This window comes from Mycteria americana, chromosome 1 (genome assembly GCF_035582795.1).
Source record: "Mycteria americana isolate JAX WOST 10 ecotype Jacksonville Zoo and Gardens chromosome 1, USCA_MyAme_1.0, whole genome shotgun sequence".
NCBI lineage: Eukaryota > Metazoa > Chordata > Aves > Ciconiiformes > Ciconiidae > Mycteria > Mycteria americana.
The window spans coordinates 65,312,159-65,338,582 of NC_134365.1; the positions used below are offsets into that span (position 1 = coordinate 65,312,159).

At 45.3% G+C, this 26,424-nt stretch overlaps 2 protein-coding genes across 5 annotated transcripts in view; one reads left to right on the forward strand and one right to left on the reverse strand.

Moving 5' to 3' along the window:
• AGK (acylglycerol kinase) overlaps positions 1-7,195 on the forward strand; it is a 38,177-nt gene extending 30,982 nt beyond the window's left edge. For all 3 annotated transcript variants that reach the window (XM_075503525.1, XM_075503544.1, XM_075503534.1), the window contains 3 exons: positions 803-873; positions 5,228-5,312; positions 7,058-7,195. In XM_075503525.1, coding sequence (XP_075359640.1) covers positions 803-873; positions 5,228-5,312; positions 7,058-7,195 — 294 coding nt within the window. The remainder of the gene's footprint in view (positions 1-802; positions 874-5,227; positions 5,313-7,057) is intronic.
• DENND11 (DENN domain containing 11) lies at positions 7,056-26,424 on the reverse strand. 2 transcript variants are annotated; one of them, XM_075503501.1, is made up of 9 exons: positions 26,078-26,419; positions 19,325-19,424; positions 17,981-18,139; positions 17,132-17,285; positions 16,732-16,870; positions 16,129-16,260; positions 15,785-15,935; positions 15,233-15,301; positions 7,056-14,106 (listed from the first exon to the last, which is right to left on the reverse strand). In XM_075503501.1, the coding sequence occupies exons 1-9, from the start codon at positions 26,310-26,312 to the stop codon at positions 13,911-13,913; spliced, it is 1,335 nt and encodes a 444-aa protein (XP_075359616.1). In that variant the 5' UTR covers positions 26,313-26,419; the 3' UTR covers positions 7,056-13,910. The 2 variants fall into 2 exon arrangements, with proteins under 2 accessions (XP_075359616.1, XP_075359626.1); XM_075503511.1 differs by lacking the exon at positions 16,129-16,260 and having other exon boundaries at positions 26,078-26,424.

Sequence of the window (26,424 nt, forward strand, 5' to 3'; positions counted from 1 at the left end):
GTCAGCCACTCCCGTCTTTCTGTCTCACCTCAGATTCATGCCTAGGCTGCCTTGTTGAAGAGAAGCTGATAAAGTCATACAGGTGCAGCTCAGACAGTGCCAAGCCTACCTCTGCAGATACAGAAAAGAAATAAAACAAGTTATACTAATAGATGCATTTATTTTTACTTTTGTCATTTTGATTGCACCTGCATTAGGACCTTTGCCAGGACAGAAATGTTAAATAAATAAAATAAATAAATGAAAAATGAATTGCATCTTAATCAAAGTTGCTTTCCTGGCAAAAGCTTTACTGTATACTTGGTTTAAGGGCAGGCTGTAAAAAGAAAAGAAGCTAAGTAAGAAGTTTAAAGGAATTATACCAAGAACACTTTGACTTCCAATTTATATTGTTTAAAATTCTCTTACTGTAGTGTTTGGTGGCCAAATGTTGCATCATTGTCCTATTGCTTAGTCATGAAAGACCCATTGATTAGAAATCTTTGTCAACAGAAGTAAACCCAAGTGATCTGCTATTACTGTCTTTAATAAGTGTGTGAAGTGTAACAAGGAGCCAAACGTATGAATCATTATTTCACTTCTTGTGGTATTTATTGTTGAATAGTCATCAATGAGAATTTACTATCTATAATTTATAATCCAAATCTCAAGTCAAGAGTGGGAAAAGGCATGAAAGGCAGAAATGCATCTTCTGCCTCCTTTTGTGGGACAAAGGACTACGCATTTTGTGAACATATTGCAGTATCGTGGGTGTGGCATTTCTAGTGTTAACTGCTTCATTTCTGAATCTTTTTTTGCATAGCGGACTGAAGACTTCATGGATATTTGCATTGAAGCAGATACTGTTAGCAAAGGCCAGTTTGTAAACAGAGGGTGAGTATGGGAAGGCTGCAAAAAGATGACAATCTCTGTATGAGTTGGAACACTAATTCTGAGAAGTGTGCTGCTTTTCTCTGATCTTGTGCTTCAAAATTCAGAAGCAGAGGACTGCAAAGGACACCAATCAGTAATGCTTCATGAGGATTACTGATTTTGTTTTTTAAATTCTTACTAATTTTCTCTTTCTGGAAACAAGGCAGAGCAGTCTACCTGGAGTTCTTCCTAGCTTCTGAGTTTGCTATACCTTTCATCTTTTTCCCCACTGCTATTGATCGGTGCTACTTGGATAATACTGTCGTAACCAAGTTTTAGAGACAGCCATACAGACTTATCCCAGAACCTTTTAGCCCTAGCTGCTCAGTGGATTGAGAGGTGGGTCACACAGCTGATATGTTTGTACTAGTGGTACCTGAAATTTTTGAACTCTGATTAGACAGGCCCAGCTTCTAAGTGAAGGGCTCCCTTGACTCAATAACTCTTGTGAGAAATTAGGTCTGAGCTGGAAGAACTTTTGGAAGAGAACTTAAACAGGGACTTTAAGCAAATGTATTGGTGCTACTTGCACATGGAGTAAGAAGGCTGCAGGTATGAAGAAGCAGCCTATAGAGAAAAAGTGAACATGTATTGCTTCCTTTATGCTGGGAATGTTGTCTTGTAGTGCATTTGTTCTTCCTGCTCTCACCAGACACAAATCTGAGCTGCTTTTTCCAGCTTCTCCATACAGTCCCACTAGCAAACACATTGCATCTTCAGTGCAGTTTTTGCCAGCAACAGATTTTCCTACTAAGTCCAAGAGTGCTCATCTGCATGTTGCTTTTTTAGTTGATAATACTGTTTTATAGTCTTAGAGCTCCCTCTAGTGAAATCAATGGCAAGATTTCAACAAATTTTTACCTGCTGGTCATCACCCTAATAATTCATGCATGTACATCTTGTTTATGATACTAATAGCAGCAGCAGGCCCCTTATTGGGGCATCCCACAAGCCTCAGTGGGTATAGGATCTTCTGACCTATGCATACACAGTAGGTCTGGTTACCACCTGCAACTGTTTTTAAATTGCATGAGCCATGTGGACCATAGGTTGCTTGGGACTGAAATCTTTGCTTTGAAGGCTACAGAAGGAAAAGAGGAGGAGATTCTCCCATTAGCAGCAGGAGGAATCTGGCCTCTTAAAGGAGGGAGACAAAGGAGATGCTAGGCTGGGTTCTTGGACACTTTGGTAGCAGAAAAAATGTGGATGAATTTGTATGATTTAAGGGAGGGGTATTTGAGTGTACACCCATTGTAAAGAATGTCTCCCATGTGGACTGGACATGCTTCACAGAGTAGTATGTTGCATTTTCTGACTGCAATTACACTGTCATGCAGAAAAAGCCTCTGATGAGAATTAACATGCCTTGCTGGCTAGAGCTAATTAGAGGCAGTACCAAAAGTTTTGAGCTGCTGTTCAAGCAAAGTTCAAAGAAACAAGCTCTTTTGATTAAATAGTGCCCAAAAGTCCATACATAACAAAGAAAGAGGAGGAGGGGTGCATGGGGTGGGGGAGCAGCAGGAGGGACTGGTTAGTCCTGCAGAGAGGAGTCAGAACAGAAAAAATGTGCCCTGTTTTTGCAAGGCAAGATCAGGGTGTTCAGAGAAGCTCTTCACCGCACAATGCCCTTTGGCAGCTAGGTTTGAATCAAGCCCATTATTGAGGGTTCCCCATTGCCTAGCACCAACAGGATTTGTCATTGGAAATGTGTGAGGAAGCTCTTTCTTTTTTCTTTTTAATGCATAGTTTTAAACTCCACCAGAATTTGGGGGTTGAAAAGGTTTTTAGGGAAAATACCTTATCAGTGCAGATATCAAGTTTTTTTTATATTGAAGAGGGCATTGACACGAGCTGATCAGAACTGATGGATCACACAGGAAACCACACATCCAGTGGGAAACTACCATGCAGGCTCTGGTGGGGGGGGGGGGGGGGGGGGGGGGGGGGCGTGCATCAGAGTGCTGGAGGGCAACTGCTGTTGGATTTCAAAGAAAGGAGTAAGTCATCCCAGGTGTATAAAAGTGCCCTCCGGCTGTGGATCAGATTTGTGTGAACAAGAGCATCTGCAGCAGGGGTAGGGCTGATGTTTAAGATAAGGTGGGGGAAGAACAGGTGGTTACACTGTGGTGCTTACTAAGAACTGCTGGAGCGAAGGAGAGCAGGGATGGGAAGTGTAGCATCAGTAATCCACGTCCTGATAGCCAGCTTAGATTCTGTATATGAAAGTATGGAGAGCTGTCACTCCAGGGGATGAATACAGTTACCAGCTATGGTGCAGAAGACTGGATTTTTGGTTAGAGAGTCTTACTCTGAATCATTTCACATTGGCTGCTTCTGGAGATGAGAACTAGGTTAAAATTGTGTGTGTTATCTGCAATAGGTGGTGTGGTTCTCTCTCTGCCTGTACTTTTGTAATTCAGCTTATGGAGTGGGATAAAACAGTCAATTGGAACTGTTGCTGTTAGGCTTTGGTCTTGCTCCTGTTTCAACTTTGCTGTCTTGTCTTAAGTAAGGAGCGGAATCAAATGGAAATGATTTCTGATCCTTTTATACTGGGTCACTAGAGAGGCAATTGCTGCAAGTGGAATTGTGTCTATGTGCTTCTACCAGTGTTCTCCTTTGACTGATCTTTAGTTCCATGTCTTGTCTCTTTTGAGCTTCCCTTGACCCCCTAATTGCATCTATGTAGAGCCTCATTTACCTTCGTGGACCAAAAAACCTACTTGCTCACCTGAGTGCAATATCTAGGACCTTGTTTGTCAAACTTGGAGCAGGTGAAACCTTAGGCAGGGAGTCTTGCTGCTTGTTTGTACAGCACTGTATAAACTGACAGTATTGCATGCCATCAATGATTTATAATTTATATTGCCAGGAGGATGTTTAATTCCCTCACAGTCATTCATCTTTTAGTATATACATATTTTATTAAAAACAAACTTTCCACAGTTAATCTTGCTTCCGTACTTCCCTGCCCTTTCCTTTCGTGTCTTAGTTTTTCTTCCTTTGTCTTTGATTATCATCTCCTGTTTCAATCCTCTCTTCTCATGTTCTTTCTCTGGGATTTTCTGTGATTTTAAGAGGCGCTTGCATTCCTCAGGGCACAGAAGGCTTGGTGTATAGGGAGTTTCTGACATGTTTTTGGGACTTCTTTTCCTGGGCAATATTTAAATACACTCTTCTTTCATATCAGTCTACAGAATATAAAGAAAAGTTGGGGACAGCTGGCATTGCCTGTTGGGGGAATATCTGTGATAATTCTGCCATGCTTGAGAGCTGTGATACGTTAACGCTGTAACTCTCTGCTGTCCCCTTTGCTATTTGTGTGTGGCTGCCTGTCTGGAGAGGGGCCCAAACTGAGGGGTTGCTGCCTGGGGCGCAGTGTACCCTTTGTCAAATATCAGCCAAAAGGTTATGTGTGTTTTCAGTCAGGAGGCCAGAGGCAGGTCAGCATACCCAAGAGCTTGTGCTTATTCTGCAGCTGCACACGTTGGGAAAAGGAATTGCAATGCACTATTCTTTAACAATTGATCCAGTGACAGGACAGCAACCTAAGTCTTGAAAAAGATCACATGGCACTTTCACAACCAGCTTTCTAAGACGGGCAACTGCCTTCTATATGCTTCCATTTGACATCCACAGAAGTAGGAAAGTAGCACTTCTCTAAGTACAGTATGTAAATAAGAATCTCAAGCACCAGAAGAGAGTGAGTAGCTGACAAAAACAGGTGTATTATTTGGAGTGGGTAAAATGATGATGTTCTGGGGGTTTCTTCACAAGAATGGTATAAAAGCAGCTAGTAAGAAACTTCATGCTGACTGGTGTTAATGTGAGAAGAGGGGGGTTTTTTTGTTTGTTTGTTTTTTAGATGGTAGTTTAGTGGTTCAGTATAACTAATTCTGTCAGGTTTTTTGTCTTAGGGTTGCTTAGGTTGCTGGTAAGTTATATGGTGCATGGGACATTAGGAGATGGTAGTCATTGCAGGAATTGTGCAGTTCAGCATGTAAGTGAGGAGCGCAAAACTGTGCTGTATGCTCAAATATACAAAACTACGTGTTCAAATATATTCAGTGAGCCTCAGAGCTGAAGCTGGTTGGAGGTTGTCAGTGCATACTGTTACATGTATTGACTGCAGCAGAAGAGGAAATGTCTATTTTACTTTCTCACAGTTAAACCCACAAATATTTGTATATACATATAATCTCCAAGTTTACCAAATGCATAGTGACTTAGCAACCCACAAGGACGTGTCATCCCTAAAGACAGCTATTTCCTAGATAATCATCTCCTTACCTTGCCTCTCTTTTGGTTTGAGCAGAAGTCAAAAGATGCGTGATCCATATATGTGCCCTGAAGGGAATCGGTGCATCCAAGCCAGCAGATGCATCTTGCAACTTCCAGAGGTGAGAAGCTGAGGTAGTTGGAAAACTCTGTCACTTTATTTCCTCGTGCCAGTTGATACTGCACATTAAGAAATCCCTACTCCAAATCTGGGAGGTTGATTACGCTGCCAGTGAGACACTCAGTTTCTCAGTGCAGCAACTCAGTCCCTGACTAGGAGACACATACTGGAAAGTGGTCTGTAAACCAGAGGGGAAACTTCATTCTGCCAGTAAATAGTGACAGACCTTTTATGTAGACAGTGGTGGTGGTTGTAAAGGGTCTCTTACTCGGGTGCATTGCATATGCACACCACCTTCTCCTTGGTATTGAAGACTGAATTCCTCGTCTACATTTTACTCTAGAAGGGATTGTGCGGTAGAGAAGGTAAATACTAGAAGCTTTACGGAGACCAAGGAGGGTAACACAAGGCAGTGGGGCTCAGATTACTACAGGGAAGCGTCTCGAAACTTTGAATAGATGAGGCTGAAAAAGTAGCCAAAACTGTGTCTGCCTGTGTAGCTTAGATTAGTCTTTTGTTGCCTCTTAGAAAGAAGAGGCTGTTATTGCAGCCTTGGGGAGGACCGTTTCTTGTTTTTGCAAGGACATGAAATCAATCTCATAGATAATTCCTATCTTCAAATGATCTATCATTCAGCAAAAGAATTTCCTACTAAGACAGAATAGAACATGCCAAAAAGTGAAAAAATCTGTGGCTACAAAGTGAAAATCATTAATTATGATGTCATGATTAGCCAGCATCCTAATACTTGCATCAAGCTCACATCATGGCAGTTTTGTGATTCTAAAAGAATAGTCTGGACTGCTGAGCTAAGCACAGCTGAGCCGTAAGTAAGGGTTGTGGTATAAAATGAGCTCTCCATACTGCAGCTACTGTGAAGACATTCTGAGTATGTGTGCACGGCACAAAGCAGTGCTGTTCAGTTCCTTGACCTAGCTCTCATGAAGGAACTGGAGGCAGCTTGGATGAGTCTCACCAGCTTTGCAGAGAAGTGGGTATGTTGATCCAGGTGGACTGCTATACCTCTGACTTCCAGGACCTATGCTACTTTCTCTGATCTGTGCTGTTCTGGTGTACCAGTTCACTTGGAGCTAGTTTGAGTATCCACGTAATACAGCCCTACCTTGAGTCACGTGCGTGCAAAGCAGTCACCAAATTTGTTTAGGTAAACTCAACCTGCCATTTTGATGAATGGTTTTAATCATCGGTGACTTTATCAGCGTTAAAGAAAACGCTCAAGAAAATTCTACTGCTGAGTAATTCCTGACCTGTGGATTACTTTGCATCCCATGTTTCAGATCAATATAGTAAAACAATACCAAAAGGTATTTGTAACATGGATTTAATAGGAGTTATTTAACAGGCACTTCTGCAGATTAGTTTGCGTCACCACTGGCAGACCAAGATCTAAGTGCGTATAATTGTAGTTCCTATAGCAAAGAATCCTTCAGTATAAACAATGTGGGTCATTAAAGCTCCCTAGCATTCAATTATCACCAATTAGCAACTAAGTGAGGTAACATCTTATGCAACAGACTCTTAATATATTATTTGCAGTGAAGGATAGCTCTCACTGTGGTGTTGAGACCAAATGGGCTGGAAGGCATAGGGAGGGGGTCATCTTGGTTAAGACTCAGCTAAGTATTCAACTGTAGTCTATTAGTAAAATCAGGTGTCAGTATTACAGCATTTCTGCAATAATCTGTTTGATGCTTAACCCTGATCAGCACTGTTGTCTGTACACAGGGCACTGAGGGATCCTTTGGCATTGATAATGAGGAGTATGAAGCTATGCCTGTGGAGGTGAAGCTATTGCCCCGGAAACTCCGGTTCTTCTGTGATCCCAGAATGAGAGAGCAGGTGCTCCACGCAGCAGTACAATAAGAATTCATGTCAAAGGGGCCAGTGTTTACCAGTCTTATCAAGGTCTCATCAAGGCACATGAGACCTCACTGACTTGATTATCCTCACCAGACTAATAAGCCATTTGGCTGGTTTTATGCACAAGGTACTTCCATTGGAAGTAGCTGATTTGGCTAATCTCCAAGGGGTTAAAAATGCAAATGAAAATTCTAAGAAATGCATGTTAACTTGATGGCATCTTTTTTTCCCCCAAAGAAGTCATCAGTGTTCCATTTACAGCACTGCAGGCTGAGTGCTGTGTGCCAGATGCTACTGCTTTAATGCAATTGTATATTAAAGTAAAATGAAAGCATACTTGTCCTTGTGTTTTAAGAGTTTAGGTCTACTTTACCCATGTATAAATCTCGCAAAACCTGGGATCTTGGAAAAATTTATTTGGGGAGAGTAATGTGAAGGAGGTCTATGAAATGCTGGAATTGCCACATTAAAACAGGAGGTTGGTTATCTACTCTGTCACAAAATAACTCGGAGATGGGTGATACAAAGCTTCAGAGGAAGTCTGAAAATTCCCCATATGTATCTGCATAAGATATTTATGTTATTTTTTTTCATCTTGCCAGATTCAACAGCACAGAGTTCCAGTTAGTAATATAGTAGAAATATAATCCTTTGATCGAGTTTAGGTATGTTATACAGAAGCAAATTGGAAAATGTCATCATTGACCCAAAGCTGTATGAAGTACATGTGGAGAGACTCTTTAACAAGCCAAAATGAGTCTTTGTAAGTATTCCTTTTATTCCTATAGTAGTATAACACAAATAAGGGCATCCAAATAACTTTTTTATTCATTGTCCCTGGTTGCTCTTCTCTTTAATGTAAACAGTGCTCATCGCTCCTTACGCAACCTACATTCCCTGGAGCCCCAGTACTGTAATTAGCTTTGTTGCTTTTCTGAGCTTTTGTTTATAGCTTCACTTCAGTTGCTGAAAGAAAATATTATTGACTTAGGCAAGGTTATCTGTTGCCCTTCTTATTATAACTTACAAGTTCACATGATTCTGCCTTGCTTACTGGAAGAAAAAAATTTGATCCTTATTTTTCTGATATTACTGTTGTTTGTACATATTCCCCATATTATGCTGTGATCTAGCCTAAGTTCATCTGTTGATTCTTTGCTGTAATCAAAGTAAGGACATTAGTGAACTGACTTCCAGCAGCTTTGTTGGACTGCATCCTGGCTGCATGCTGCTGCAACAGCATCCTCTGCTGGAGACTTGCTAAAGGAAAAATTGCTTTGAAAGGGGAAGTAGGCTTGGTTTTCTGGGTGATGCTGGAACCAAACTGAATGCTGTCCTTCCCTTGACTATAGTGTGCAGAAACTAATTACCCAAGCTATCTATCGGGGCAAGCACTCATCCCTTTCTTGACTAAGATCTAGGGGAGTAGAAGCCTGCTAGTTCTTTTTAATAGTTATGCTGGTGATAGGGCCTGTGTTGTGCTGTCTGTCTTCTGATCTGCAGCATTTAATAGTGCCCAGTGGATCCCTGGGATACTCTCCAAGGAACATGCTGGCTGTGCTCTGCTCTTTTTGCTTGCCACAGAGACACCTGGAACGTTGCTCTGCAGCCACTGGCTCATTCAGAGTCAGGGGCAATTCTCAGCAATTGTGGTTTTTCATCAAGCTGATGCTTCTGTAAATAAAATTAGCAATGCTTTTGCTCAAGTGGCAGGAAAGACAAGGCAGCAGCCATTTTGAAAAGGTAAGCTTTAATTGTATTAAAAAAATACCCATGTTTTAGTAAGCAGTTTCTCTACACAGCCACAGGCCTATGGGAGCAACCACACATCTGCAAGATGCAAACAACATCAGAGCTGTTAGAACTACAACCAGTCTGCTGCAAGGGGCGAGATGATAAGAACTAGCTTCTGGTTCATCTGTACCATTTTACAGGGAAAATGACTAATTCTCTTCCATAGTATCAGACGCACAGCTCCCATTGCAATGTGATTCCTTGCTTGAGGGTAACCAAGAGCTCCCTCCAGAATTGGTATTTTTAATGCTGCTCTGATGTTAAAGCACCAAGGATCGTCTGAGACACAGGTTGATATTTAAATATTCGTATCAGCATAAACTGAGTAGCTTGTATAAATACCATTCAAGTCATTTTTTCCCTTCCTCTACAATTCAGAGGTCTTCCACTATGGAGTGGTTCTACACCTCTGAATTGCAACATTCAGAGGGGAAGTGCGAGGAAAACATTACATAAAATAAGCAGGGGCTGAGCCCGTTATCTACAGTGTTGAGGAAAGGACTCAGTTCTCATGTTTCTGTCTGACAGCAAGACAAACAACTTTGTATGAACTCCAAGACAGGAAGCAGGAGTAGCTTCCTAGGTCCCACTCATGAAAACACTTATCTTGGCTTAACTTACAGTCCAGTCTAGAAGGGCTTAAAATACTGTAACATAAATAAAAAGGAAGGATAACAACCTAATGATGGACCAGCCCAAGGCACCTGTTTATTTTAACCACAATTAAACGTTCCCATTCGAATGGCATGTTGCATTAACCTGGACCTGAGATCCTGGTTCATAGGCATTTCTCTTTTAGACAGACATACCATTCTGTTAAGTCAGTACATTCTAGTCCCTCGCAAAAGACATATGTGTTGCCTTCTCCCATAATCACTAGGCCACTAGCGGGGGGGGGGGGGGGGAGGGGAAAGGAGACAGCAACTAACTTAGACGTAATAGCTATGATGAGAGAATTTGGGTTAGTATGCATGCTTTGTACCTTGAGTTTTGCATTAGGACAGAGTGCTCTTGCCCTTCTCCCTCCCAGAGCAAAGTATGCCTGTCCTTTGCATAGTCTGTCACCAAGAGGGTCACAGTTACTCCTAGCTTTTTGCCCATTAACTTTGGCAGTTCTTAAAATGGAAGAAGTACTACAGTAGCACTGCTTTACAGAATAAGCTGTACACTAAGCTACTTTCCCTTGAAAAGGTGATGGAACTTTCTTCTACCCTTAAGGATGCTGGATAGGTGAGCTCAACTCCTGTGACAGACATGACCATTAGCTCTAACATACATTGGAGTAACTACTCCATATATGCTAGAAAAGAAGGTATTAGCATGTCTCTAAGACAAATCTGAACTCTAATTCAGTAAAATGCCTTTCTCCTAGTATCCATTATAGTTCTTAGTTGTACTTGGCTCTATGCAGCTTGGCCTAACCTTGTGGTGAGAAGACATTTGCATGATTTAAATGTCTGGCACGGTATCCCTCGTTCAGATTGAAAACCTAGCTTTTATTTCTCTCCCAAGCTTTACCCTCCAATCCAGATAGTATGAGTAGTAATAATTCATTACTTGATTATACATTTCTAGTGCAACTTGAGTTAAGATGCAACTGTGGCTCTTCCTCTCCTGTTTAAACTCCTATTTAAAGCAAGTACCAACTGAGAACCTGCAATGGTTGTGCTATGACTTGGGTGTTAGAGAGGAACATACCGGACTGTGTCTATCAGAATATATACATGGTTACTGTAACCACCGTTGAGTCTGGGCTCTGATCACAAGCAACAGACCAGAGACATCACACCAGAGAAATTAAAGGCACCACTGTAAAGGCAAAGTACTTCAAATGGAGGACTTTTGCAGTAATCAGCAATATCCTACCTTATGCCACACTTTCCTTCCTCTTTTAATTCAAAATACACCAAGTAACTGTCTCCCAGCTGCTAGCATTCAAAAAAGCAACTATTAAGTGCCAAGGAGGGGATTTTAAATGTATGCACTTAACTGTTTTACCTTGAAGTACGTTATCTCCTGGAAAGATAAGATTCAGTGAAGTCGCTTCCAAACAAAAACAGCCTACTGAACAAGCCCTCATAGCCCAAGCTGTAGCCATTTGTTTATATTATGTACCCATTTATCAAGGATTTTCCACCTGTGACAATAAAAGCAATGTCTATTAGAAAAGGGGAGTGCAGGTGGAAAGTTCTTTTGCGGCAAATCAAACAAGGAAGGGTTAGAGAAGTCTGTTTTGTAGCAGTCACCTGCCAAGAGAGGCTGTAGAGAAGCAAAATTACAAGGAAGAGCAAAATAGGCTGTAGCCATCCAGCTGGGATGTAGCATGGATGCTACTTTTGCAGTAATCCACTTGCTTTGATGCTTCTGCACCCACACTACTGCTAGCAACTGAAGACCTAATTTCTGGAAAGCAGAGGTTTAATAAATGTCAAGTAGTAATTTCAGGAGGTTCTGCTCAGTGGGCTCTCGCAGTGCTGTCTAGTAGACCTGATGTTCTGACAGCTTGTGAACATAGCGCTCTAATGCAGGGTGTGAAATTTCAAGGACAAATTAAAGGTTTGTTTCTATTTAGTTCAGCAAAAGAACTACTGACATCAAAGAGAACAGGAAGCCATTAACAGCTGACCACAGCTAAACTATGTAGCAAACCTTCAAGAAAGTGAGAGGAAGAATTGCTAGAGACTAGTTTCAGTTCCTTTTTTTATATCTGAAGGAAGTTAAGTGACAGCAATACAGTGCCAGCTATACTTCCTCAGGGATCTTCACTGCAGACAGCATGTTAAAACTGAAGTGGAAGTTAGAAAAAAGCATGGAGATTGTGGTCCAGTTTTATACTAGAGGTGTCAATTTAAAAACAAAGTCTTTTCCTAAGGAAAAGACTGTTCTTTCCATTAAATGATATTCAGCTCGGTTTTCTTCCTCTTTCTCCATTTTTTTCCCCCAACCTTCTAAGGATGATTAAGTTACAGTTTTGAGCAACTGGCAATACAAGCAGCACATGTTTTCTCCTGTACAAAAACATCCAAAGCCCTGAAAAAGCAGGCAGGGGAGCGACTGCTCAGAGACAGGCAGATCACAGGAACATAATATGCTGAAGCTCATACCCATGAACTGTGCAATAAGCCTTGTGAGGCCCCTGATCCCACACCTCACTAAAACCTCTGAATCCACAAGCAGCAAAAATACCCCTTTGCTGCAGATAGATAGCCTTCAAGGAAAGACAGGACATGCCAGCTTCCTTCCTTCCAGAGGGAGACAATCCACAGAGGGTCTACTTGGAGAACATTTGCTTCACCTCCTTTAAAAAGAATTAGCGGGTGAGACTTTGGTGGTTCAGGCTCTGTCTCATCCTATAAAATCGCTAGGATAAATGGATACATCAGCTACAGTTTGCATTTCTACAAACTGCAGAAAGGCTCCAAGGGTGCTCAAGTCTATTATGGTAGAAGCAGCAGCTAATTAGCTATAGCCACAGTTCAGGAAGAACAGTTAGCTTAAAGCTGATGCAACTACTGGCTGCAGGATTTTGGGCAAAGCAGTATGTCACACCTAGAACCCACAATAACATTCCTGGATTTCACAGGGCAAAGGGATTACTCTTTACCGGGATAGTCTTCCTGGAGGTAACCACTGGTCCTGCATGAACTGAATCTAATTCTTTCCACAGCACAAGAATAAGAAACACTGTTTATCTGGTTCTACGGCTTCTCTGCCCAGGAAAAAAAAAGGCTTGCTGTTAGATATTGCTTCTAGCAGCCGCGCCAGTTAAGAACACCAAAACTCCAAGGGAACTGCCTGCAAACTGCGAAGCCATTCCAGCTGAAAGGTCACACACTGCTCTCTGTCTCACACTGAAAGCCAAGGACAGCGGCAGGCAGTGCTGAAGGCTGCTCAACAAAAGGAGGATCAGCAGACAATGTTAAAGCAAAGGAGTGACAAGTAGCATCTGCTACAAAGGAAGGGCTAGTGACATTAGTTAAAGCATACTTATTCAACCCAATCCCAGCCCAGCACCATCTGAGCTGAGGCTGGAGAACATAGCGACTGCAGGGTGGCTCAGTGATGTTGGTCCCTGTTAAATGGGAGACCATCTTGCTGGTTTGAAGATTTTAAACCAAAGCAGCACATGTGATACAACTGAAAACCAGAGGAAGTGGTAGGAGGGATTGAGATGGTGCTCTTCTCCAGCTATGAGATAGGTAGGTATAGTCTTTGCCAGTTTATACCACCTCAAATGCTGGAAGTGAAACCGTGCCACTCCAGTAAGCAAAGTCATAAGATCCTGTAGCACCCCCTTATCCCAAACTTGCTTCTGCCATTGACGAGGAAGGGTGGCTTTATTCCAACTCAGCTGCTAAAAGTTGGGTGAGGGGTGTTTTGAGGAGTCCTGTTTTTTTATCATTGGTTTAACTGTCCCCACCAATAAACATGGTAGGACAGGAGATGTTTTATGAGACTGGGCCACTAACAGCCTGTGCTGAAGCTCTCTTCAGTCCCCAAGTGGAAGAGAGGACGAAAGGAGGGTTTTCCAGTCAAGTCTTGAGAGCTCAGCTACAGCATTTCACATTGGTCCCCATCAGACAAAGTGCTTTCCTGAAGTCTTCACCCCTCAGGCATCCAGGCTAGGCCAAAACCTAGCCATCACTGGCAACAGTGAGGACTGGCGCAAACATGCCACTGGTCCTATCTACACAAAACAAAAAAAAACAACCAAACAAAAAACCTGGAGCAGGTACTCATTGGGAAGTTGAGGGGGAGAAAATAAAATCACATTTTGTTTTAAAATTATAAATACTCTCCATATAAAGTTATTAAATAAAATGAGATCCGTCCAGTGGCTGTGGTGAGTTCCAGTGATCTTCCTAAGCAACGTCTGGTAGTCTTTAAAAAGTGATCTTTGCTCCCCATCTCTCTTGCCCTTGGTTTAAGTGCAGCAGGGGTTGTCAATGACTAGCATAACATCAATGCCATACACTTCCAGCAGGTCCATAAGGAAACTTCGATCCCCTTGGGGATCCAGGCCCATGCCTCGTGCGTGGTCAGCTGTCAGTGTCTTGTCCTGGCTGGCTGACACCTCCATCAGCGTCTGAAATATGCGGTTGTTCTGCTCCATGAAAAACCTATAGGATAAAGTCAGCTAAGATGATGGCATTGGACCCCAAAAAAGATAGCGTATTTACCAAACAGGCAGCAGAGCCCCGGAGCTGCATTTAACCCCCTTTAATCATAGATCCCACCTTCTTAGGTGATACTGTAGTAGTTTTCTGTCTACCCTACGGATGACCCAGAATAAACAAAGATAAAGCACTAACTTCTAATTTACAGTGGTGCTTCTGTCTGGCTGATTTATGGTAGGCATTTCACTCTTCAGAAGCAAGCCACGTTATCAGTTAATGTGTACTTTGTGGTAATCAAGTGGGCACATCAGACCTATAGCTCCCATAATGCAAAGGAGGAAACAGTGTTGTCATCCATCTAGTAAGCCCCGGTAAATAAGTTCTCCATTACTGGCGCAGAACAGAGCAGTGAGAGCTACTTTTTACCTAGTGCTTTCCTAGGAACATGCAAGGCAGTTCAAAAAGAGCTCTGACTACGTCTGTGCAGCTCAACGATCAGAGCTCTGCCCCGACAGCCCTTCACACAGTTTCATCCCATTACTTCTCACCTGCTGCAGACTGTGAACAATAGCAACAGGCAGTGAAGGGCTTCAGAGGTGGTAGAGGTGTGGTTTTCATCTAATTCTGTACCTCATACTCTACACCCAGTTCTGGTTCCTCTGTTTGCCAAGTACAAAGCCAGCCACATCAATGGGCCAATCCTTCACATGCAGGTCTTATCTCCACCCTGTACCTCCCCCAGCATGGTACAGTGCCTGCTTCCCACGGACATTGTCCTTTTCTGAGCCAAATGTTCTGGCATGAAAAGTCCTATAGTGCTTATGTTTTCAAAAATAGGAGGGGATTCTTGCATTCCTAATTGTGTTTTTAAAATTTCCTTCTCCCTCCCAGCACTTAAGAGACCCCAGTGGAGACTAATATGGCTGCATTTGGCTTCTCAAATTGGAAGGAAGATGATCTGAAGAGGAAGAGCCAGTTCGGTTCTTGGATCCCTAGAGGAAGAGAGCTAACTATGGAATTACATTAACCATGATGTTTCATAATATGCCAAACAGTGCAACATGAAATCAGTGAAAGAGGCTCCCTAAACCTAACAGTGACCAACAAAGTATTAGAGGTAGCCACTCACAAAATGAAAAGGTCCTCTTCACAGGAGCTACAATCCTCACCCACTTCTTGAGAATACATTAGCATCTGCCTGAGAGAAGGGAGACGGATTAAATGCACATACCTACAGTGAACCTCAAAGCATTATGAGAAGACAAGGATTACAACTAAAAACTTCACATCCATTTCTTGGAGACAAGTCAGATTAACACCGTTGCCCTGATATCTGAGGCAACAGGGTAGTCTTTGTAAGGCACTGGACTAGAAAGCAGGCTGTTCGCAGTTCTGCTACTGATCAGTGGTGAACCAATGGTGAGTCACAACCTCTGCTTCTCCTGCCTTCTATCTGCTCCATCAGCTCACTGGCAGAGTAATCGTATGTGTGCAGAGTGCCCAGGGGCTTTCATACCAGTCAGCTACAGTGGAACCAGAATCTCAAAGAGATGAGCTGAAGCAGTGGGAAACTTTGAAAATACTAAGACAAGAAGGAAAGTACAAAGGAGCAGTGTCCTCTTTATCCCACATCACATTGCTCTCCTACCAGGACCAGGACCACCCGGATGTCTATTATTACCTCTGGTCATTGAGCCGTCGGTACTTCTCCTTGTCAGCATTGTTAATTTTCAGGAGTGGCTGCAGATGCTCATGATGAGTCTTCACATTCTGGTTGTCCACGTAGACATCATAGAGATCCCGTTTCTCCTCAAAGATCTTTTCTGTTGTACCTGCCAAAATCAGGTTAAGAAGATTTTCAGAGCAGCATGTTGCTTTCCCAGCAGACCAACTGTTCTCTCCTGCTTTCGTAGTTAGTTATTCCATGCACATCCTATTTCTCATCAGTTTTATCCCACAGCCTGGTGTCTCAAGACATTTTGCAGCCTGAAGTTAAAAACGTCACGCCTAATCCATCATACTTACAGGCCACATATGATACTTCTGTCTCCAGCATTTCTATGTCTGCCACATTCACATAGAAGAATGGTTTGGACTCTGGGACAGTTCCTCCAAGACCAGGTAGAGAAACATTGGCAAGACAACAGCAGCAATACACTGCGGACAAGAGAAGTACATCCTGAGATGCTTTCGGTATTCCCTCCCAGGGCATTCTGAACCCCACTTACCCAGTTCTCCCGCACACTTCTATGAAAACAATGGTAAGAACTTTGAAATGCCCCTAAACACCAGAACTTCTCAAGTGGGGACGTCCTGTTTTGGACAGGAAATAATCAGTTCTCCTATAGGAATCCCATGTTCTAGATTCCACAAATTCACTCAGCACTCTTGTTTTCCTGTGTTGACAGGAACTGTATTTGACAGTGGCAGGTATGTCCTTACCCAAAAGGCCTGAAGAAAAGCATTTTGTAGGAAATGGGTAAATGCAGGCTGAACGGTATCTTCACAAGGAATGGTTGCAATGCATTTTAAAGACCTGCACGATGCCTATCCCCTCAGTTCCCACAGGCATTTCTGCAGTGCTTCAGCCTACTAGATCAGAGCTCTGCGGTGTCCCTGGAAACATACCTCTATAGCAGACAACTCCAACTGGGGGCGGTGAAAATATCAATATGCGCTTGCGCAGCAGGGCAAACTTCCAGAGGACAAGGATCTGCTCACCGAAGAATTTGATGAACTGAGACATACAGCCAGCAGGGTGTGTGATCTGCAGGTGGAGGGAAAGGGAAGAAAACAGCTCAGAGGTGAAACAGGGACACATGCACAGATGCTAAGTCTAAATGTGGGAGCAAGACCAGCACACAGCAGTGACACAGAACTGCAGCTTGTAACAGCCCAAGTAATAAAATCTTATCTAAAAGCAGCCTACAAAGCACTGGAGTGACTGCTTATATAAAGAAGTATGAGACACCAGCAAGGAGCAGCAGCACACTGCACATTCCTGCAAGCCTCAGAGCACCTGCCTCACCTTCATCTCTGGGTACATGTATCTGTGGATGGACGGCAGCCAGTGGACAGGCTGCTGAGAGGCAGGGGTGCCCTTGCTATCAGGGAGTACTCCTTTCTTGTCATCATAGAATGCCTCTAGATGGGAGTAGTGCCCTGGCATCTCCAGCTGGTGTCTGGAAAAGAAAGGAAAAAAGGGGAGATGTAATGTAATGTCTCCAGACTTACTTAGTGCCTTGCCCCCAGCCAACGTCTGCCTTCCCAGCTAGCAAAGGAGTCCTGGGTGCCTCAGTTACACAGACTTATCCAGGAGGGCAGCTGAAGCGTCAGGAGTAACACCAGCTTTCAGTGCAGCCAGAGAACACAGGCAAGACTGAAGCAGACAGCGAGCTGATGTACGCGTAGGACTGATCCTGTTTTAAAATATGCTCAGGTAGGAACAGCTTTCCCTTCTACCATCATCATTTTGCCTGCCAGGCCCACTCAACACAGCTGAGGCACACACCTAGCCAGGATCACCATCGTAGGTTTAGAAGCCTTTTGTGAGCCCTTAGTAAAATGATTTTCAGAACGAGAAAAGGGGAACTTTTTGTCCTCTCAACTCTCCCCTTGACACTTACATCCCCACAAAGTAAGTAGGGTTTGGATAGCATCTGACTAGCCTGTTAGCAATGAACAGACCGCTGTTAATCAGTTCCTTCTTTCCTTCCCGTTGTGAACCTGTAACTCTTTCTGGAGAAGTAGTCATTCAAGGAAATCATAGCTCAGCATTGCAGCCAAATTCTTACTCACACCTAAAACCACTCTCCATCGAGGCAATGTTACCGCTCCCAGGCGAGGAGTGGCCAGTCCCATTCCCAAGGGAACTTACCTGACCTGGTTCTCCAGGAAGTGCATGTACCTATACAGCAGGGTGTAGGAAGGGGAGAGAATCCCCACAGACTTCATGCGGGCACCACGCTCTAACTCACTCTCCACAGGCATGTTGGCAAAGCAGGCCAGGCCAAAACAGAGCCCTTTCCGGAAATAACTGGGGACAAACATTTGACAGAAAGGTTAATGTTAAAAAGAGGGAAGGGGAAGAAATAAAGGTAACTGACCACTAAAAATACTAATTTGGGAACACAGTTCCTTCTTTAGGGAAACCCTTGAAATCCCACCCTGCTATCTGCAGGGCTGCAGGCAGGCTTCGGGTGTCCTAGCCTTCTCAGGAACAAGACAGGACATTTAAGGGAAGAGTTCCCAGTGCCTCTACCACTAAAGCCCCTACCAGCCATGTCACAGGCTGGTAAGGAACACACGTAGGGAAAGAACTTGGAAGGCAGACTTAACAGAGGATGCAGAACCCAATCAATGCAGTGCCTTTCTCCCAAGGAAGAAGAGCCTGCGGTGCATGAAGTTGTGAGTATAGTCTAGCTACCTAGTCAAATTTTGGGTGCCAGCACGTTGAAGCATAGTCTAGCTTAGTGCAAGGGTTGCACGTTGAAGCATAGTCTAGCTTAGTGCAAGGGTCAGTTCAGGTGCCTTTGAGAAAATAACTGTTATTCCTGACCAAAAGGAATTGTGACACTGCAATTCATTGCAAAACATTGCTGCATTGCAACACCAGGTTACTAAAAGGATGGGAATACAGAAAATTCCTAGCTTATGTTTTTCTACTGAAGGAAGGAGCTAGGTGAAGAAAGTGAGAAGGACTATTTATTACAAAATAAATAGTCCTTCCAAATAAATAGTCCTTTCCAAAGAAGAAAGTGAGCAAGGACTAGTTATTACAACATTTAAAGGATCCAAAAGCACTGGCAGAATTAAGAACCTTTTTCTAAGTCCAGTTCCTGCAAAATCCTTCACATTTCAGTTCTGCCATTCTTTCCCCTTCACCCCAGGCCTCTGCTGACAGTCCCAATAGCGGCAGCGCAGTATGATTTGCCCAATACGTATTAAAATTTGCACACTGAGAAGCCAGCCTGCCCCATTCACCAGTTGACCTCCTCAGCCAAAGCTGTCATACAGCAGATCTCATACAGCTAGCTGGTACTTCAGATCATGTTGAGAGTATCTGAAGAGTACCTTTGGCTCAGGTAGATACAGTTTAGCAGCACGTTTATGCAGGAACTTAACTGCATAGATGGTATTTTTCTTGCATGTTCTGAATTAAGGGATGGTGGTGTAGATGTATAGCTAAGAGAAAGAAGTAATATAGCTCAGACATACTCACATGAAATCTGACTGGATTTTGTGGGACCCGCTTGCCATGGATTTGAATTCCACACCTTCCAAATCAATATCTTGGGGTAAACACCACTCCACCATGTTGCCTGCAGAGAAGCAAATTTCTTTGGGTAAACTTGGAGGCAGTACTCGCTTCTAAAGGGCAAACACCAGCAACAGCAAGTTGTTGCTTTTACATCACTGGGATGCCAGTAACAGTGCACTAATGCAACTCCTGAACTCCTAAACGGTCACAGACAGTAGCTGACATACTATACTCCACACATCTCTTGCAAACACTACTTGTTGCAGCCATTACAAACATTACAACACCCAGATATTGCAGAACTTCTGGAGCTGTTTCTGAAGCTAGTGCTATTTTGTGGGTTTATCCTTTATATGGTTAATCACAGAGCAGCTACAATTTTACCCGACAGTGGATGAGCTATGGTATTAATGCTGTTCCATTCAGGCTGTCAACATGAGTAACTGCTATGGAAAGAACCCCAGGTATAGACTGCTGCTCTTTAGGCTGAGTCTCTGTGATAGCTCATAGGATCATCAACATCCTCCTTTGGCCATGCTTGGCAGGGCTGGTCAAACAAGAACCCCTAAGCCAGCATCCCAATCATCACTACTTCTCCCTGGAATCTCTCATGCTTAGTTTAGGATAGGAGGAGTTAGCTGAAGCTTTATACGGAGGCTGAGGTGATCCAAGTACTGCAACATGTTTGTGCATGCTAGAATAACCAACCAAAACCGCACATAAATTACAAGCTAGATCAAGATTAGCAAACATCTGTCACCTCCCAGCCCAGCCAGAAAGCATGCAGTTGTTCAGTGGAAAAGGCCACCTGAGGAGCCTGATCCTGGAACAGATGATATCAGAGAAGTCACAAGAAGTCCCTAAAGCTGATGAAGTCCTTGCCACTGGCAAGTCTACCACGGACAAAAAAGGGGGACTTTTCAGGCTTTCCCATGCCAGCACTTCAGAGCCTAACCCGCTCATCTGGATGCTCCCACTGCACCCAGTTGTGCTCCAGGTTTACCCACCGAGTTCCTGTTCTCCGTCAGCCTGCCCATAGCAACAGCATTTGAAGTAATGCGACTTCATTTTAACAACAAAGCAAACAAACATTCTTCAGTATAATGCAATGGCAGATGCACCTTGACCGTGCTTTCTACTGGTACAGTCCTTCCACCGCCCTTTGGGGTACGCATCCCAGCTGTGCTTGCATGGACAGTGTACATTTGGAAGGGCCTTACACTCAGCTGAGACTTTTAGAGATATTTAAATGAGGCCTCATTTCTGAAGCCTGTCTGTTGTGTCATTACTCATACTGCACAAGCATATGCATGCACTCTCGCACAGGAATTGGGCTTAGCTACTGACATTTAAATAGGCTATTTTTCTTCTCACATAGATACTGTATTCAGCAGACCTCCCCCAACCCTGCCTGGCAAGGACTTCAAAAAAACAACAGCGTTAAGCATGGCAACAGGAGAGGTTTTGCAGCCCACTAACCACTTCTAGTCCACAAGTAGACCTCTCCTGCAGAGCCGGGCTGGCTGGGGAGCAGCGTCAGCCTCGTGATCCCGAGCACAGCTCTGTGCAATCACACACAAAACCACAGAGCTCTGCTCTAAAGCATCTTCGCCTCCGAGGCGTGTGAAAGGCTGGCAGAGAAAGCCAGTGACATCATGTCAGCCTGCTTGGTCCCCTGTAGGTTTTGCATATTATATATAGATGTTGGCTTTTGTTGTTTGGGGTTTTTGTGTGTGTGTTTGGTCTTCTTTTTAAAGGCACAAGACCCAATACTGGCCTTGTAGTATTTGGCTCAATACGTAAAACAGAAATGTGAGTGTCAGCATCTCTCCGCAGAGGGTCTTTGTGGGTGTAGTGGGCCAGCAGAGACATATTTTAGGTACTGTTTGGTGGCAGTTTATCTATTCAGTACCCCCATTTACATTTGTAGAACACACCTAAATCTTGCAAAAGCATTAGGTCTTCCAGCCCCGTTGGCTTCCTCCTGTCCCAGGCATCACCTGAGTAACTGAGGGTTCTTGTCTACAGCATCCAAAAACTCAAACTACTGTAAAAACCAGTATCTAATTGATGACTGCTAAACTACACTCATACCAGGGTTCATGCTATGAAGCATTTATAGAGGTTTTTGTTTAAATTCAGCAATTTTTGTTTAAATTCAGCAATTTAAATTCAGTTTAATTTCAGCAAAACAAAGCACCTTTTTTGTTTAAATTCAGCAATATTCCTGGTTCTGATACAGATAACCCAGCTTAGTGTGGTTTCCTCTCTACCAGTCATGGGCTGGACCCAGAGGTCACCCCCACACACCCTGTTTGCAGACCCCCATACTTCCTTTTGGTGGAAGGAAGAGTGAGGAAGTCAACTCTTAAGACTGTTGCCTCTTAACCACAAAATGGTGGTTAAGGCCAGATCCGATTTTAAGTCTTGCAGCGTAGAGAATCGCTTATTGGTCATTACCTATAGATTAATAGATCAATATGCAAGAGCACCATCGAGTAAAGGAAACTGTTTGACTTTGTTCAGTTTAGTCACAAACACTACTGTCAGGTATAATATCCACTACAGAGGTGTTGAAGTGGACATGGCCCAAACAACGTCTGTTCTGCAGCAGTAAATAAGGAAAAGATGCCTTGAAACAGATCCTTACCCTACATGTAACCACAAAACCAACTCGCATATCACACAGCTATTTTTTTTTTCTGGGATCTGTCACAAGCAACCCACACCTGCGCTCTTGGCAGCTCCTCACGCCACCTTGCCCTATGAACGTACAGGCGACGTGGCAGTCGGAGAACAAACGCGGAGATAAAAAAAAATTAAGAAAGTCGGTCTGGCAAAACAGTAGAGCAAACAAAGGAGAGACTTCACCCAGACGCGATAGCGACTGCCAGCCTGCCCAAGAAACCGGAGGAGGGAGGAGAGAGCAATGTTGTAGAAAAACAGGAAGCATTGCCCTTCCCTGCGCAGAAAGCAGCTCTCGTGCGCACGGGGAACTTTCCAAGTGAGAGTCGCTCAGTGTTAGAGTGCAAGCAAGTGCTTTTGCTGAGAGTCAAATCTGCAGATCTGGAGATCTCTTGAGAGCTATCTCCCAGCTCCAGGCCAGGTCAGAACCAGCACTCTCAGTTTCTGGTGTGCAAAGTTAAGGATGTTCTTCCTCTTGCTCTTTTATTTTCTCTCCCTTGGATTTTCACATCCTTACAGAAATGAGGACGGCGCTAGCATTTGGTGGTCATCACCTGGCCCTCCTCACCACTAGATGTTTCCCAAGATCTCTAGGGTCCCCAGCTATGCAATGCTACCATGTTGTGCCAAGACACAAGAAGCACTAAGTGTGACCTGACCGTCACACTGGCTCAGTTTCCTGCATGGAAGAAACGCGGGACAGAAAAACAGAATATTTGTATGTTCACTGGTGCAAAACAGGTTTCTTCCCTCCTCATCTCCCTCCGCTACTCACCTCACCCTTTAAGCCAACAGACTGTGTGGGACCTCCACGAGGTTGACTATCATCATTTCCATCACAGAAAAAGGGCTAAGAAGGTTCAGCCTCTTTTCGACTATGCTGATCTGACAGAGTTGATGTGGCCATGGACTTTGCTTCATCTTTTTTTATCTCCCTCCCAAAGCAAAATTTATTGTTCTATTTTTTTTCACTTGCTTTACCCAAACAAGTATAAGTCGCAGAAAGCACACGTGCTCGAGCCTGATGCCAAGTAGGTCACGCCTACCAGATGTATCCCCATTGCTGCCCAAGAGAGTCTTGGGTCTTCTGTTACTACCCACCCAAGGGAACACCCGCACTAGGAAATTCAGCAGCCTCGTTAAAGCCCCTTGTGACTGTGCTCTTTAAGGGGCAGTGTTTGCACAGACCCCATGCTCACACTTTTTGAAGTGTCAAAACATTCCCAACCGGTCAATCCCTGAAGGAGGGGACTGCCAAAGGGCAGGAAGGTGGCACAGTTGACTCCCGGGCTGCCACCATGCTGCCTGTAATTTACAGTTCACTTTCTGTACTAGTGCAAGAGCCATCTTTGTAATAGTGGTGAGAAGAGCTCCTTCTCAAATGCCACAAGGTTCACCATGCTGGAGGTGGGGAGAGCACCACTGATTTAGAAGCTGCGTCTGGCTCTTATGTTTGGCCACTCACACGAGCATCGACGGAGTCCCAGGGACACCGGAACTGTAACAGTGGCCTGGCAACCCCATAACATACCTTGGTGAACTCATCACATGCAACACTGAGCTTGCCTGCTTCAAGCCCTTCTAAATTTAGGAAGAAAGCTGTTACGTTCTTTATTAGCATAGTAACCACTTCATCCTTCTACAGTAAAACACCTCTCACCCAACTGCTCACCTGTATTTGAGGAGACATTACCTGGCATAACTAGCTGCCCAGCCACCACCAGAAATTCTGCCTTTCACATGCCTGAGCAAGCTACCAAAAGAGGTCTGCTGTGCTTTTCCTGGACAGGATCAAGCAGGTTTCCAGCTCAGACACTGAGTGGGTATCTCCTTTAAGTCACACACAAGGACCAGATACCCTTATGAACATTACAGAAGTCCTTCACACCATCTGACGTGGTTGACCCAGGAATTCCCATATCCTCTTTCTGACCCTAGCAAGTTCACACCACTGCAGCTTCAAGATCTTGATTCTGAGTCCACATCCTCTATAGGGCACTTTGCCCTCCACCTGCAAAGCTGACATTTGTTGATGTATTCCTCACAGTCCTATCGTTCTCCTTACATTCAGCATCAGCGCTGAGCAGCAGTGGGAGGCTGAATCTTCCTGGACTTGACAGACTACTCCAAGGCTGATGACACCCAGCATTAACTGCACATCAGATGTGAGAAGAGCTGTTTCCCAACTTTCCCTGGACTTCACTCAAAGCAACAGCTGGTTCAGACAAACTCCTGAGAAAGCTCAGCTTTCTGCCAACTAAGAAAATCTCACCATTTCGTAGAACGCATATGCTCTCAGATTGAAAGACAAGCTGCTGCTGCTGCAGTCATCCGGACTCTTCCATGTTTTGGATACTTATGAGAAACACCTCCCCTTTCCAACTCCTGTTGGAAAGATGACATCCAATCTCATTTTGGATTTTGATGAGTCAAGAGCCTCTGACCTCTAGACTGAAGACACCTCTCTCTGGTGCAGTATGAAACGGGTAACTTCTCGAAAGCCCTCTGGTGTTTCAGGACATAGCGGCCACGCAGTCTGGCAGCGTGCATTTCTGACACACTTGGGCCTCCGTTCTCTTCACTACTTCCTTGGGATTTTCAGTTCAAGACCAGGATTCAGTCTTCACTATCAGGGCCCTCTTGTGAGCATGATGTCAGTTACCTCCCCCTTCCCCTGAAGAACCCCACCATGCTTTACAGAGCTCTTTCCTATCTCTAGTAATTTTGCTATGGATTTGCTAAGAAAGTGCCTGTCTACAGAGGAAAGAGGAGCTCACTCCCAGATCTGGATGCAAATGGGCTCCCGCATCTCCCAAGCTACTTCCTAAACTTTCTGATCGTACCAAGACTTTCAGCTATGCCCCACTCTTGTCTTTGCACCCCCGGTCGGCTCCAGGCAGCCAAAAGACCCAACGATCTGTCTCAGGACTTCGGAGCCCTAAGCACAGTACCTGCATTAACAGATACAAGGCGGGTGCTAACCTTCTATGTCATAACATCCTGTTTCATAGATACCGCTAGAGCAGCGAGACTAAGAAAACAAAGTTAAGATGTTTTCTGAAATACTGATTTGCAGACTTAATGAATAACCTCTGTCAGTAAAAGAAGTGATACGACACCAAAGTCCGCCAGTGCTGAGGGAGATGGATGTGTCAGTGAAAGGTGGAAAATACACTCCCTTGCCCCTCTCCTCTGCCCTCCTGGATCGCAGCACTCCACTTCAAAGCTCTAAGAGTCTCAGAGATCCCACCAGAGGCCAGCCTCTAAACGCACAGGTCACCAAGAAATACACAGCCAAGCTGCTGCTGCTGGGGATCATGCCCTGCGTGCCTGCCCCATTTACGCCTGCCATAACCGCCATCCATCGCCGACAGCTGCGGGCAGGTCTACGCCGCGCCACGGAGACAGAAGGACGCTCTCGAGATGCTGCTAACAGGTTGGTGTTCCCCAGGCAGCGCTGGGCAGAGGCTCTGCCCGAGGCCTGGACGCTGTGCGGGGTGCAGGAGGTCCCTCAGAGCCGTCCCCAGAATCCCTGTCCCGTGTCCTGCTGCGGAGCAGAGCTATGCCCGTCCCTGCCCGGGTCACCGGCTCTCCTCGGAGCGGCACCAGCACCGGCGCCTTCCTCCCGTCAGAAGTTCTGCTCGGCGGGATGGAGAGCAAATGCAATCCCCCTTATACTCCGTTTTCAGCAAAGCCCCGCGGCCCCCGGTCCGCTGGCGCACGGCGCTCCTCGGGAGGCCGGCGGGGGCACGGAGGACCGGCAGCCGTGCCGTGAAGCTCCCGTGGGGGCACAGGTCAGCCCGGCTCCCGCAGGCCGCTCTCCGCTGGGGTCCGGCGACACTGCCCTCACACGCGGCGGGGGAGCGGTCCCCGCGGAGGGACGCAACCCGCGGGCGCTGCGCGGGACCCGCACCCGGCCCCGGCCCGCATCCATCATACGCCGGCGGCACCGGGAGCCCCAGGCCCGGCCGCTGCAGGCCCCGGCCCGGCCCCCCGCGCCCCGGCCCGCCCGCCCCCGGCGCCCCTCACCCGTGCGGGGGTCGAAGGTGACCACGAAGACGGCCACGATCTGGTCCTCCTCCGCCTCCGCCCGCGGCGGCCCCGCCGCCTCCGCCGGCCCCGCGCCGCCCCACGGAGCCGCGCTCCAGCCGCCGCCGAGCCGCCGCCCGCCGCCGCCGCCCGCCTCGGCCGCGGGCGGCGGCGCCGACACGGCGGGGCCCTCGGCCCAGAAGAGCAGCGGCGCCTCGTCTGCGCGCTCCACCATGGCCGCGGCCCCCCGCCCGCACGGCGCCGAGCCGAGCCGAGCCCAGCCGAGCCCAGCCGAGCCGAGCCGAGCCGAGCCGAGCCGAGCCGAGCCGAGCCGCGCCGCGCCGCAC

Bases quoted from the DNA above. Each gene is read 5' to 3' on its own strand.
- DENND11 (XM_075503501.1), bottom strand. From the start codon at position 26,312: ATGGTGGAGCGCGCAGACGAGGCGCCGCTGCTCTTCTGGGCCGAGGGC. The intron at 18,140-19,324 runs GTGAGTATGTCT...GTTTGTCCCCAG, and splicing joins AAAATCCAGTCAGATTTCAT to TTATTTCCGGAAAGGGCTCT. The intron at 15,302-15,784 runs GTAATAATAGAC...CCCTTCTCTCAG, and splicing joins CGACGGCTCAATGACCAGAG to GCAGATGCTAATGTATTCTC.